A 15642-nucleotide genomic window follows, 5' to 3' on the forward strand; every position below is an offset into this window, starting at 1 on the left:
GGAGAAAAAGAAACCCTCGTGCACTGCTGGTGGGAATGCAGACTGGTGCAGCCACTGTGGAAAACAGTATGGAATTTCCTCAAAAAACTAAAAATGAAACTCCCATTTGACCCAGTGATCCCACTTCTAGGAATATATCCCAAGAAATCAAAATTCCAATCAGAAAGGATATATGCACCCCTATGTTCATAGCAGCACAATTTACCATAGCTGAGATTTGGAAACAGCCTAAGTGTCCATCAGCAGATAAGTGGATTAAGAAACGGTGGTACATCTACATAATGGAATACTACACTGCTGTAAAAAAGAAGTAACTCTTACCATTTGAACAGCATGGATGGACCTGGAGAGCATTATGCTAAGTGAAATAAGCCAATCAGAAGAAGATAAATATCACATGACCTTACTCATTTATGGAATATAATGAACAACATAAACTGATGAACAAAAATAGAGCCAGAGTCAGAGAAGCATTGAACAGACCGTCAGCCCTCAGAGGAGAGGCAGGGGAGGGTGTGTGTGTGTGGGAGGGTAAGAGATCAACCAAAGGACTGCATGCATATGAGCATAACCAATGGACACAGACAGTAGGGGGGTGAGGGCATGTGCTGGGGTGTGAGGGGGGGGGGGAATGGAGACATATGTAATACTTTAAACAATAAAGAATTTAAATTAAAAAAATTAATAAACCAGAGTAATCTTTAGGTAATCTACTCAGGCCACAGTCTTCAAACTGTGTTACAGATGACTGAATTGCATTTTTCACAGGAGGATTCACTGACTTCTAATAATAATTTGCTATACAAGGAATTTCTCCTCCTTTAAAGAATTGATGATGTTGTCCTTGTCAGCAAGCCGAGTCTATCACAAAGGTAAAGTTTATGTTAATGTCATGTTTGTACAGTAAAATCAAGGTCTTTTCTGACCTCCTCCGCACTTTATCACTTGCTCCTCTGTATTGTAATCTCTGTGCCTTGTTTACTCACCTTTCACTGCCAGTGGACTGTTACATCCCAGACAGCAGGGGTCAGGTCTTCCGTTGATTGTATACCACTCAGCACAGTGCCCAGGCCCAAAAGCAAAATACCTTTCCCTCCAACCTCTCCCTCCCCCTCCCCTATTTCTCACTGTCACTCATTTTTGCCAGACTGAAATAGCTGGTGACTTTAAAAACAACTAATTTATGGGAATTAAAGCCCACGATCTAATACGATGAGTATTGCTGCTGCCCAAATCCAACCCCATTGTTTCACATGATACCACTTTAAAAATATATATATATATATATTTTATTGATTTCAGAGAGAAAGGGAGAGGGAGAGAGATAGAAACATCAATGATGAGAGAGAATCACTGATTGGCTGCCTCCTGCAGGCCCCCAACTGGGAATCAAGCCCGCAACCCGGGCATGTGCCCTTGACCGGAATCGAACCTGGGACCCTACAATCCGCAGTCTGACACTCTATCCACTGAGCCAAACCAGCTAGGGCTGATACCACTTTCTTAAAGTTACTTTCTGTTCTCTGACCAAGCACCCTCCCTTCAGTTTATACTTTTCTATTTTATTCTAGTTCTGTTTTATGTTGCTTTTAAAAATGTCTCTTTCCCCCTAGAGACCTAGGAGCCATTCCCTCTCCCCTCTTTACAAAGCCTTAATGAGCTTTGCCTATAACAGAAATTTCAAAATCCACTCTGAGAAATAAGAACCAAGTAGAGGAAAAATAAAAACTCTTCAAAACACACACTACCTTCCACTGCTCTTTTGAAGAAGACTTTGCAGCTCCCACAGGTCAAGACCCCATAGTGACATCCTGACGCTTCGTCAGAGCACACAAGGCAGAGTTTGGGAGGTGGTCCCGATGCTGCTGAGCTGGATGCAGGAGGAGAGCTGACATCCGGTCTCATGCCAGGGCTAAAGAAGAAAGAAAGCAGCGTTAGGATTTAGCTGTCACAGCTGTAAAAAAAACCCCCACACATCAAAACACAGTCTTCTTAGCTTCTCCCTCCCCAGCGAGCATGTTCATACTGAACTGTGGCTTCACATACTAGCAAACATCACAATGTCTCACCTACTTAAACATATTCAAATAATTATTTTGTTCTTCAATACAAAATTATGAGTGAGGTCATTTCTTTTTAAGTATTCCTTAAATAGTTGTGCTTCACTTAGACATTACAATGTTACTTGCTTAGGATTTGTTTATATTTATAATCATCTTTATTAAGGTGTAATTTACATACAATAATTCTCACCGTTTATAAGTATACATACAGTTGATGAGTCTTGTTAAATAGTTGTATAGCTAACACCACGATTGAGAGATAGTATATGTCTATCACTCCCCCAAAGATTCCTCCTACCCCTTTAATTGCTTAGGGTATCAAATTTTTTCTAATTTTATTATCTTGGACAGGCATCTCTATTCATTCAATCATGTCTCATTATAATTCTACTCATGTCCTCCACTTGAGTCAAAATTTTTTATAAAACTTCTTACAGTTTCTTAGGACTTAGAAACATTCCTTTCCATAACTTGCTTGTCTGGATTGCAGTGCACGACAGGAAAAAGCATGAAGCTTTCAACACTAAGGACCATTCTGCCTGCCCTCACCCTTCACCAAAGAGATGCCCTGGAGAAGAAGGTGGAAATGGGAATCTGCTTCTCGTACTGGGTCTCAATTTTCATCTTGCAGACTTTTCACCACAATGAGCACAGGTTTAGTGTTTAAAGGCAGACATTCTTTTCCTATGAAAGAACTGTACAATGGATATATACTTTTTACCTGTACTCACCATTCTTAACACTCTGCCAAATTTGCTTATAAAGATATATACATATATATATTTATAAACCAACAAAACAGCGATCCTTTTAATGATGAAGAAAAAATTAACTATGAAATACTTCAGAATAGATCACACAATGCTTTCCAATGTTTCATCTTCCTAAGGAATTTTCATCATACATGCTAATTTTAGAACCAAAGTTACTGTATTATATTGCACTGTATAACTCAAAAGAGTTTCTAAGCATGTAACTTTCTGTAACTAAAAAGTCTCTAAAAAGAGTTTCTGGAGACTTCCCATTCCTTCTCTAGTTATGTGTTTTTCAAAACTGTGAATGGTAGCAATCTGTTGATTTTGGAACTACACATATTAAAGTGGATTATTTATCAACTATATAAGAAAGTTCATAAGTATATCATTACTTCTTTCTAAAATTTTCTTAATTTGCTTATTCTTTTAGCTGTCCCATTGCCGTCCTTTATAACTATAGCCGATAATAGTACAGCAGGTCCTCAAACAATATTGTTCCATTCAACGTTGTTTTGTTATACATTATTTTGCTTAACGTCGCAGAAATTACGGATGACACTAAGTGAGGACTCAGTGTATTAAATCTCAATTACAAATATGCTCAAACTCACAAACTAAATAAATTGTTTTGCTTATCAACATAGTTAGAAATTATGTTTATGAAATAACATCTTTGTTCTGTTTTAGGAATAAAAATTAAAAGATAATTATAGAACGACAATTGTTTTATAAACGTCACTTTAAGTAACTGGGTCTCTAAACCCAAAGCTCCCCCAGAATTCTGTCCTCACATAAAGCTCACTGCACCTTGCCAACCCTTGTTTGTCTAAGAGGCTTGGTCAACAGGACAGCGTTCCCATCACCCCAATTCTGGGAATACGCCCCGGTGTTTCACATGTTCTCTGACTACTGTGAATAATTTCTGGATGCTTCCCTATCACAAGGCATTGATTCTCTGCTAGCGCTGGGAGTGGACTGAGTGCATATTGAAAGCCTACAATGAAAGAAAATAACCTGAAAGGACTCTGCTGTAGGTCTGGCAGGAGCCACCCTTGATTAATAGAAACTCGTGACTAATGCAGAGGAGCTGCTCTGAGCCGAGTTTCACAGAGAAGCTGGAAGGCCTGGGAGTGAGTGACCGGAGCAGTGTGTCAGGGAAGCAAAAACGTCCTTGGCTTCTGCTCTGGGATGCCCCTATTCCTGCCCAGCCAATCTGTCATCTGACATCTATTTTTAGGAACCAACCAGTTGTTTGTGTATTTAGTTTATGGAAAATAAGTGCAATATTTAAATATTTGAAATTTAGTTCTCATATGTAATACTTACATATATGTGTTTAAAATATTTTTAAGTATTTGTAGTACTTTATAGTTTTAAAACACTTCCATGAATAGAATCTCACCTCTCCTCTCAACAGCCTGGTGAAAAGGATGCCACAGCCTCTGACGAGGTCATGCTGAAGCAGGAGGTTGATGAGGGAGCCTTCTGTGATTACACGGACAGGTCTCAATCCCAGCTCCCCCACTTAAAAGGGCTGAGCCTGTTTCCTCATGAGCGAACTGGGAAGGACAGTGTGTGTGTGTGTGTGTGTGTGTGTGGTGAAAAGAGAATATGTAGAAAGTCAAGCATTCTTTTCTCTTTCAGCAACACTGGAGACTTTATAAAAAGCATTATATAAGTATTATATAACTGGAAAGTAGTTTTAAGTCTAAAATGTAGCACAGCATTCCCAAATTCTCACTTATAAATTAGAGCATCTGCAAGAGCGTTCAGGCCACTGCACTGTGAGCTACAGATGACAAAAGGGAAAGTTAAAACTAAACGAACAAATGGGTTGGTAGAACTGCAGCTAAAAATCTGGAACTTAAGTCAGGCTCTTGGCATCCCTTCAGGCGGTCATTCTGGGCAACATCAGATAGGAACTGAGTATGCAGAAAACTGCCAAGTATACCACAGACATCAGTGGAAAAGAATCAGTTTTTCTCACACAAATATGAGGACTATGATGGCCTATAAAGAACACCATTGGGAGAATGGATGACTTTAAAATGGTATTAAATTGCAAATGTGACCCTGTGATATTGCTAAAAGGGCTAGGGTACAACAAAATAGTTAGAACTCAAAGGAAAACCATATGGAATCGCCATTTTTAAATGATCCATGGCAGAGAGAGATAAAAAGCACCCCAGGATACGAGTGCATATTTCACTCTCTTTGCATGAAAAAGCTAGAATGTCCTGGTCTTTGCTCAATGTGTGTTTACAGTGATGCCAAACATTCTGAAGATGCTGAGGTTCTGTTAGTAACTGACTACGTCCAGGGTCCTTTCTTTTAAGTGAAGAATCATGTGAACAAAATGCTTTATTTCAGGTGAACACTTGAAGGCAGTTTCCCATTCAGAATGGACACTACATTATTCCTGAGGCTACTTATGTTACGAGAGGAAAAAACATGTATAAAACTGTGTTTTTCCATTTAATTCTCTTGCAAGAAAAGCAACCGATGGAAGGAGGATCACTGATGGATAGTCATGAATGGATTATAAAAATTAATCATACACCTTGAGAAGCATGTAAAATGTTCAGGCAAATTACACCCTTTCATTAAGCACGTACTTCCTGGCACCTGAATGCCAGGCCCTGTGAGGATACAGCGGTCATATCTTATAAGGAAGCCATGTCATACATGAAATGCAATCCCGAAATGGTAACAAAATCTTGAAACAGATCTAGGTAGGAGTAGCAGAATATCTTTTAACTGCCTCTTGTGTCATATACTGCTAGGAAGATAATCAGCTACATGTACAGACAAATCTGGTTTCAAATCCTAGCTCCTGCGCAACAGTGGCTGGCTGACAACTCCTGAGTCTGTTTCCTTATTACTACCATTTTAGGAATTTTTGTGTGGATGATATATCCACACTCATATAAAATATTGGACATACACTTGATGATCATCAAACAATCCTCTCTTCAACAGCCCCCTTCCCCATTAACTTCTTTTTTCTCTCTCCCCCAATCCCTCCTTCCCTTCTGGAGCACCTTAGGTTAATGGTCCCTTTAAAAGTTTAAGTTCAGATAATGGTAGATATATAGTTTTTATAATCTACCAAAATTCGACAATGTCGTTTTGTAAAGGTTAGTGTTTCGATCTGGAATCTGAAACCGTATCAGCGAACTTCTTGGAAGTCTGTTACATTAAAATCCATTGGTTTGTCTTGCACTTTGAAAGGATCTTTCACCCATGCCTGATTCTGTCCTGTCACGCATTAGTCATTTGGAAAACATTGGTTCCCTGAGTTATGCAGACCTTCCAAGTGTTGACACAGTTCATTACGCAATATAAAGGAGTCACATTTGTTAAACTCACAGTGGCAGTTGTGTCTTCCAAAGTTCTAAATTTTGTTTAGAAGTTCTAATTTTTATCAACTGGTAACAAATACTGTCAGTTGTCTTCCTTGAAGTGATAAGCTCACTTCAGTCATTTTTGAGAAAACATGCCAAGTAACAGAGGCTGAAAATTGTAGCTGGTCCATGGTATACCATGAACAAGTGGCTTGTTCAGCTCACAACTTCATCTTACGCATGCTTTCCTCGGAGACAGCCTTCGGATGCTACACGCAGCACAGAGCGCTCTGCGCCTGCCCATTTTGTCACACAGAAGGACATTTAAAAGACACCTTCTCAAGGGTAGAGAGTTAATGGAATTAGTATTTGCTTCCTCAAGGATATTCTTAATAGAAACTGGCTTTCTTTTAAAAACAAACAAACATGCCCTACTGGTTTGGCTCAGTGGATAGAGCGTCGGCCTGCGGACTGAAGGGTCCCGGGTTCGATTCCAGTCAAGGGCATGTACCTTGGTTGCAGGCACATCCCCAGTGGGAGGTGTGTAGGAGGCAGCTGATCGATGTTTCTCTCTCATCGATGTTTCTAGCTCTCTATCCCTCTCTATAAAAAATCAATAAAATATATTTTTAAAAGAAAAAAAAATAAAAACAAACAAACACGAATGCATGGCAGTGAATACAGTGACTACTGTACCCTAAGATGCCAGTAGTTTTATTAATCATTACTGTTGTACTATTCTTGCAAACATCAAAAAAGTGAAAACAGCAAATAAAAACTATGTATAATCATGAAAATCGTTGTGAAAAGACCTTGGGGTCTCCCTGGGATCCATGGGCCACATAATGAGAATTGCTATCATAGAGAATAGTGAGGACGTCAAGTCAGACAAGCCAGAATTCATTACCTAACGGCAATGTAGGAGCTTGGTGACCGTTTAATCTCTTTAAATCTCAATTGCCCTATTTCTAAGTGGGGACTGTAGGGTACCTGGCAGAATGATACATATTGCTCACTACGTTAGAGGCTTTCCCCAGAGAGAAAGGAACAGAGATGCTAAACTATTACAAACCCTATTGGCAGGTTGGCTTACCCTTCAATTTAAATGAATTTAATCAACAGCTTTTCAATGAAATGCAATGAATCCATTTGGGAAAACAAGCAAAACCATATTATCACCTCAGAGAACAAGTATACATTAACATGGGGGAAAATTTGGAAATAAAGCTGCTACAACTGGGTTAATTTTTTATCAACTACAAATGGAATTAGGTATGTTCTCATTGGTTTACCAGTTTTGTCCCAATACCATAAAGCAGTGATTCTCGACTGGGAGCAGTTTTGGTCTCCAGGGGATGTTTAGCATTGGCTGGAAATGTTATTGGTTGTCAAAACTGGGGAAATGCTACTGGCATCTGGTGAAGAGGCTAGGGTGCTGCTAAACATCTCACACTACGCAGGACACCCTACTCCCCCCACACCCCCCAGCAAAGAATTACCCAGCTGCAAATGTCAGTAGTGCTGAGGGGTTAAGAAACCCTTGTCATAAAGCTATAAGCAATAAGAAGAGGAAAAAATTTAACAAGGACCAGCAACATTTTAAAATCTTATGAACTATCTTTAAAAATGGAGCAACTGTCCTGAGGCAGCTCCAAATATTATTTGACTCAAGACAAATCCAAAAAAGAGATTCAAAACAGAGCTGAGGCCAGGGACAGCCATATTGATTAACTTGAGCCAGTAATTTAACTTTATTTTTCTCTTTAGTGCTAGCCCTAAATGGTGGTTATTACACATTAAAGTCAGCTGCATTTTTCTTATCTTTTCTCATTAGGAAAAAGGTAAATATTCAGCTATACACACCAGGCAATGATATTTCTGAATGCCCATTTATGCCTGAATTAGCTGAAGGACCACTGATTTGGTGGTACTAACTATGAATGTGGCATCTTCAAAGAAGGCAAGAACAGGATGGATACAATGGCACACTTACTGCCTTCTTCTAACATACATCTCACTATGTATGCAGATACCTACGGAATAGCACCGCAGCTGAACCAACATTAAGAAAGGGAAGGTAACATTATTTCCCTACTCCCTAAAAATGAAATCTGGTGAAACTACAAGTACATTGGTATGTGAGGGAAATCCAGTCATGAAAGGATGTAAAGTTAATCACAGGTGACATTCAAGCTTACAAACAGCTCCATGGCCACCGGTTTCAACCCTAGATATATATTTATTGAATTCTGGAATTCTGAACATTTACTGCAATTTGTAATATAACTGCTGTGAAATACTTGAATAAAGGCGACAAAAATCCAAAACACCATTCATTTCCACCTTAACTACAATAGTAACATTTCTAAATATCTTATTCTGAGAGGGACTTGAGTTCCCCTCACTATACTTAGTAACCCAAGCTTAAAAGCAGACATTTTGCCAATTCCAACCCCTTTCCCACATTCTATTTATTACTTCCTATATCACTACACCATGTACCTTTTTCTTCCTGCCCACTCCCACCGCCACCTAAATGCATGCCTTCTCTCACTCCTTGCCTTAACCACTGCAATGGTTTATTCTAAGCAGTCTCCTGGCTCCGGCTGCTTCTCCTTCCACTCCATCCACTTCACCTCACTGCTAAACTCTTTTTGCCCATCATGATTAAGTGCCTCTGGGCTCCTCCATTAGATATAGTACAAGCGCAACATGGTCCCAAGCTGGTTCCTCTTTCTCCAATCATATGCCCACTCCTCTACAGCAACCATTTGGTTCTTTATCACCTTAGGTAGGGATCGTGTATTCTTCAAATATTTATGAAGTGACTGGAGTGTCCACCATGCCTTTCTGATCCATGACAACCTCTAGGTTCCCTTAAACACTGCCATGTATCACTTTATACCAGTGATCCCAGAAAACATTCCAATGTAGTGGTATGTTTTTATCAATAATTCCTTTCCGGTAGAGCCCAGCATCTTGTCCAGGGTTCAGTATGTTATTTTATTTAACCCATTTATTGTTATATCTTCACATGTTCTGTAAAAGAATTTGAGGCAGCTAACATGGTAGATATTTATGAGATTATACCCACAATATAGGTATCACCTCACTATGCAAGTTCTTTCGTTATATACATTATCCCCTTTAATCTTCTCCACAAACCTATGAGGTGGGTACTATTTTCAATGTTTTACAGATGAGGAAACTGATATTTAGAGAAGTTTACTTGCCTAGGGTGACATAGTAACTAAAAAAGTCAGGATTCAAACCCAGGTCTTTCTGACACCAAAACTAGCATTCTTAACCAGTATTCCACCCCCCTCACTCTGATAAAGTGGCATAACTGAGAGGCGAAGGTGGATCTATGTCTTCAAACTGAAGCACAATGCCTTCAACTTTGCTGGCTGAGATTTGATGTCTCAGTGATGCACACTGAAAGGGAGCAAATTTCCCATGCCTGCTTCCAATTATTTGCAAATCAAGATTTTTGTCCGAGTAAGGGTCAAGCTGGTAAACACAGTTGCCTTAAAATTGTGTAACAGTCTGTATTGTTTGGCTAAATTTTCAAATGATCCACAAACTAATATTTATCTCATTCTGCACAATTAGCACAATTCCTAAATCCTTACTAAGATGCTTGTAAAATCAAACAAATACAGAACAGCTTTTAAAATACTCATATTTATGTTAGTATAAAGTAAGAACAAAGCCCCCAGAACCAACCTCGACTTGATCTAAGGCCACACACCTATCCCTCCCGTCCCTGAGTCAAGAGTCCAGGCCTCGATTCTTAGATTCTTACATTAGTGGGAGAACTTCTTGTTTTGCTATCATGCCACTCTACCTGACAAGGTGTGTTCATTGTTGTTGTTCTTTGTTACCTACATTTCCCTCAGGTTTTGATGATGCTCTCACTTCACACCCTAGTTTCTAAATACCCACTAAAGCAATTTAAAGGAATAATTTTAAGTATTTAATAGATAGTGAAAACACTGGAAAACTTGTCCCTGGAAGAGGAAAGAAGAAATAAGAACGTAGTCTTTAGGATGATGTAAAAGTGACTCAGTGGCCACCTGCAATACAGGCAGTTAGATGAAAAATCTGAGACCAAAAAGGTTTTCAGTGGGTGAAATAAAACTCATAGCAATAATCGCATTGAAAACCAACTGACTGATTTTTAATTTTGTATGCTGAGCCCCATGGAGAGGTTTCTTAATATTTATCTCAAATTATCCTTACTACTAGTCCATTTTACAGATGAGAATACAGAAGTTAAGCCATGTGCTTACCCGAAGTCACACTGGCACACCTGATTTTGAATTTAGCACTGCCTGGTTCTAAAATCCATGTTCCTCACCCTCATGATTGCAGGCACCTGCACGGTAATGTCTGCTTAGCCTGATAGTTTTTAAAACACTGTGTGCGTCACCAAGTAGAGAGTCTTGAGGTAAAGTTAACCATCAAAAATAATTCCTTCTTCTGACTATCCTTCGTATCATAGTGGAGAAGAAATTATAATTAAATGATATGAAAGTATTCAGGTCACTTCCATTTTTTCTTTAGATACTTGTTATATTGACTTAAATCTTAAATTAACATTTTCATATTCTAAATTGTTAAGATAATTCCATGTTAGCCATTAAGTACTGAATTAACATGGAGACCACGTATCAAAAGTATGACTAGAACCAGGAGTGTTCTATATGTTCCCAACACCAATTTTGCTCTGAAGCAGTATGTTTCACTAACATATAAGAACTCAGAATTTTTTGAGATGCATTTGATTTTTCTGAAATATACTGCTCCACCGAAGTATCCAGGTGTGGATATAAAATTATGTGAAGTTATTTTTGCACTGCTTTGGAAAATGGGTAACAATTTAAGTAATATGAACTTAATGTTATACAGCCTTAACTAGAAAGGAACTATCTTTTGTCCACACTACCAATTTTATGGATGGAAGATTTATATCAATTGACTAGAAAAAATTATGGGTAAAAACTAACATGTCAACTGATGTTTAAAAGACCGATAAAGCCAAAAAATTGTAATTATTCAATGTAAGGGTGCTAAATATACGGTACCACAATTACGCATTCAACCTGGTTACATGGTAACAGCTACATTTATTTAGCACTCCTTATGTGGTTAGGCATCTGATATATAGTCTATAGCAGTGATGGCGAACCTTTTGAGCTCAGCGTGTCAGCATTTTGAAAAACCCTAACTTAACTCTGGTGCCGTGTCACATATAGAATTTTTTTTTAAAATATATTTTATTGATTTTTTACAGAGAGGAAGGGAGAGAGATAGAGAGTTAGAAACATCAATGAGAGAGAAACATCGATCAGCTGCCTCCTGCACATCTCCCACCGGGGATGTGCCCGCAACCCAGGTACATGCCCTTGACCGGAATCGAACCTGGGACCCTTCAGTCCGCAGGCCGACGCTCTATCCACTGAGCCAAACCGGTTTCGGCATGAAAAACCCTAACTTAACTCTGGTGCCGTGTCACATATAGAAATTTTTTGTGATATTTGCCATAGTAAAACAAAGACTTATATTTTTGATATTTATTTTATATATTTAAATGCCATTTAACAAAGAAAAATCAACCAAAAAAATGACATGCGTGTCATAGGTTCGCCATCACTGGTCTATAGTCTTCATCACTATCCTTAGAGATCTCACTATCCCATATTACAGGTGCAGAAATTAAGACACAAATGTTAGAGAACTGTCCCTAAAACACCATATGATACTGCTGAGAAGGCTAAGTTTAAATTTGAACTCAAGATTCCAAGTCTGGTGCTTTTTATGTTTTTGGCACATACAAATAATAAACTTCTGGTTATCTAACTGTATGGTAGATTAAATAGAACAAATTATAGTTAGTGATACTAACTATAAGATATTACATCTCCTATTTTACAGATACTAAGGTCGACAGATGCCCAAAGGAACAGTTATCTAGAATTAATACTTTTTACCAATACCCATTTATTATCTCTTCACCCTGCATTCTCCAGATAAAAAAAAAGGCTGGCAACATTTTTAAAAACTACACGTAAATTGTGCTAAAATTCAGTAATTGCCTTACTTTGGTAAGGTCCATTGGAATATTATATAATTAAATATCAGTCAAAACATATTGAAAATATAATGTATTGTGGCACTGTATATAATATGTACTCTCACTTACATGTATTTGTACACACACCCCTTTCCTCAATAAAATTTCATAAATAACAGTGAGAAGCAACATAAACTATCATGTAGTTTTACTTTTGCTAAATTTAGCACACAAAAAAGTGCTTTGGTTTGTTTTTCACAGCCCACATAAGTATTGATTACTGCAGTTCATTTTAGATATTCATTCTAAATTTTTCAACAGAAAAGTAACTTCTGTTTCTTCTAAAATAGTATCCACTAACATTTTAGAAACCATATGGGAATGGAAGAGAAACTCTGAAAGCAACTGATGTTGTGATTTTTGTTTTAAAGTTTTGGGGGTATTCTTCAGTATGTAAAAATTTCAAGGGCACAGGCAGCACTTTTTTGAAAATAAATAGTAACTATTGTTGCAGTGGAAAATTTCCCATCGGGAAGCTTTGAAATTGATAAGCATTTATGATCAATAGTAATTCTATTTCTAAAATAATTTGCAGATTTAAAAATAAAACCAATACTGTAATTCTCTCCAAGTTGTCTGAGAAGCTCTGTCAAAGTTTGTATCTTCGCAGAAGTATTATAAAAATTACTCTAACTAAACTAAATCCCTCCTCAAGAGAATAAGAATGTGAGTAGTCAGCCATTAGACAGCATGTGAAAGCTGAGTTCTTATGTAAGCAGCACGTTTTGTGTGCAGGAACCAGCTGGCCGAATACCAGTGCAGAGCCGACATTCCCAGCAAACCCTCGCTCCAAAGTCCAAGAGAAATGAAACTTCTGAAAATAAAGTCCTCAATTTAAAATATCAAGTTTTTTTTAGACTTGTTACTTTCAACGAAATTATCACTTCCCAAAATGTCACAATTCAACACAGTTAAGCAGAGCAACAACAACAAAACTATAGGGTCTTGAGAGGGCCAGGGGAGAAAAGGGACCAATAAAACAACGACGTTGACAAAACTTTCATCAGTTGTTTAAAATAGAACACAAGAATCTACCATCTGACAAAATATCATCACAAACTTAATACTTTAAGGACAAATTATTAATCTGTAGCATAAATATCTGACAACTCTGGACAAAATGTTTCATTGTTGACAAATGATTCTCCCACATAAATACTGAAAGCTGATAAGTTTTAGAACTGTAAAACATCCCATCATGATACGGACTGTTGGTGCATGAGTTCCGCTATTCTGGGCTTATTTTAAGTCTGTTTGGACACCCCAAGTGTTTATTTGGTTTTTTACTTATCCATCACTTTCTATAAAAATCACTGACAGGATCTTAACACCCCAGCTGTAAGAATTGAGAAGACCAAGCAAGAGGAAGAAGAGAATCTTTCACAATTACAATGGGGGCAGTTAGCAAAGCTTTGACTACTTAGATAGCCTGAGGAGGAAATCTGTCCCCTCCCTAAAAAGGGTAGCAAAAGGATGTAAATAGTATCTGAGAACATTCCTGTTGGGAATTTTAGTTTTTTCACAGTGCCCAAAAGAGTAAACTAATATAAAGGAATTTCTTGTGTGTGTGTGATTTCTGAAATGTAGCATAAACCCTAAACCTGAGCAGAATGAGAAACAGTGACCAATAGAGAACAGGAAGGGCTCAGATTTGACGCCCCTTCAGTGGATAGTGGAAATGGCTGGTTGACTATGTTGGTGGGGCTGTTGGTACACAAACATCAAGGACAGCAAAGTGTTAACATGCTAAGGCAGTTCTAAGTGTTGCCTGGCTCCATTTTTTACTGATGTGGGAAAGGAAAACTAAATAAACTCAATGTAAGCAAGATCGCCACACTGAGAAAAACTCATCGCTGTGTCCAGAAAGCCCAAACTATTTTTTTCGTAGTTCATCTCTTTATATCGAGTCCATAATCTACTCCAAGATTACTGCTTTTTATTCATTTGGAAATATACAACTAGGACAAATAAAAAGTTGGAAGATACTTTTTAAATTATAAAACTAATACTTAGTTAGAAAATTTGAAAAACACCAAAAAAAAAGAAATTAAAAAAATAAAGCTATCATACTTTTTTTTAGAGAATAATAAACATTTTACACATATCCTTAATCTTTAAAATTTTTTTGTATGTATTTAATTTGGGAATAACACCAGAGGTGACTGCCATGTATGTGGCTTTTTACATGCGAAGTTCTGTTCATTTGCTGTTCATCACAACATTTTGAGAAAAATTCCCGTGTCAACAGATAATCTTTTATTACAACAGTCTTTGATGTTTGCAAAGTATTCAGTTCTAATTTACTCATTCGCTCCTTACTGGTTATTCTGTTTTTGTTTTCTCACTATCATAAACACCACTGCAGAAACCTTTACAAACATCTTTGATTACATATTAAATTCCTAGAAGGACAGGGAAGCCGGTGGACAGATTCAGAGTCTTTTGCACACGTTGTTAAACTGCCTACCCTCCCTTTCTCGCTAGAAAGCAGGCTTGTTTTGCATTCCCTCTTATTCACTCCTAACAGAAAACAAATCTGGTTAATAATCTGATGAAAATTGCTTATTTCTCTATTGGGGTGTTTGTCTTCTCAAATAGTAAGAATGTTTTACACACTAAGTATTTCGACACAATCTATTGAGGACATATCTAGAAAGCCCTAATTTTAAGTCATATTTTAAAATATTTCATTTTGGATGGTATACAGGCCTGTGATGTTCACAGCCTTTACTATATGCTCACGTGAGAATACTTCTTTTAGCCATATTATAGTTTGAAGTGTATGTGAGCTTGAAAATAAAATGACTGGCCAAATGTAGTTCTGGTTAAACATGATATTGTTAGCACATGATTTTATTTCAGCTCCCTCTGGAACCCAGTAAAATGAAAAAGAATGGCATTTGTTTTTAAGACTAAAGACAAGAGAAGTGATATTTTGTCAATCATATCACAATGCTTGGGGGTGTGGGGAAGGGAGAGAAGAGATAACACCAGCAGCATTTGACACGGGACTGGGCATTCTGGAGTCTGTTAAGTCACCAGTGGAGAAATAAGAAGCAACCTCCTTAGTATGACAGGACTTCCAAAAGGCTCAGAAATGGGGAATAAAGGCAGGGGTCAAAATCAGTTCAATGTCTGTTTAAGAATATTTATAGGGAGTGGGAGCTGCCCGGGAGAGGTCAGTGGGGGGAAAAGGAGACTCATGTAATACTTTAAACAATAAAGAATTTAAGTTAAAAGAAAACTTAATTAAAGTGGCTTTTTTTATTGTTTAAAGTATTACATATGTATTATATATGTCTCCTTTTTCCCCCATTGACCTCCCCCCGGCCACCTCCCCCCCT

The 15642-nt window shown here is 37.8% G+C and overlaps 1 protein-coding gene across 2 annotated transcripts in view; it reads right to left on the reverse strand.

The window, feature by feature from the left end:
• Positions 1–15642, reverse strand: part of NR3C1 (nuclear receptor subfamily 3, group C, member 1 (glucocorticoid receptor)) — a 100738-nt gene that overhangs the window by 29728 nt on the left and 55368 nt on the right. Inside the window, exon 2 of one of the 2 annotated variants that reach the window (XM_005881104.2) lies at positions 1749–1912. In XM_005881104.2, the coding sequence (XP_005881166.1) occupies positions 1749–1912 (164 nt within the window). Of the gene's footprint in view, positions 1–1745; positions 1913–15642 lie in introns of both variants that reach the window. The other variant, XM_005881103.2, reaches the window with a different exon arrangement.

Source organism: Myotis brandtii, unplaced genomic scaffold, assembly GCF_000412655.1.
Source record: "Myotis brandtii unplaced genomic scaffold, ASM41265v1 scaffold668, whole genome shotgun sequence".
In the NCBI taxonomy this organism is placed as follows: domain Eukaryota; kingdom Metazoa; phylum Chordata; class Mammalia; order Chiroptera; family Vespertilionidae; genus Myotis; species Myotis brandtii.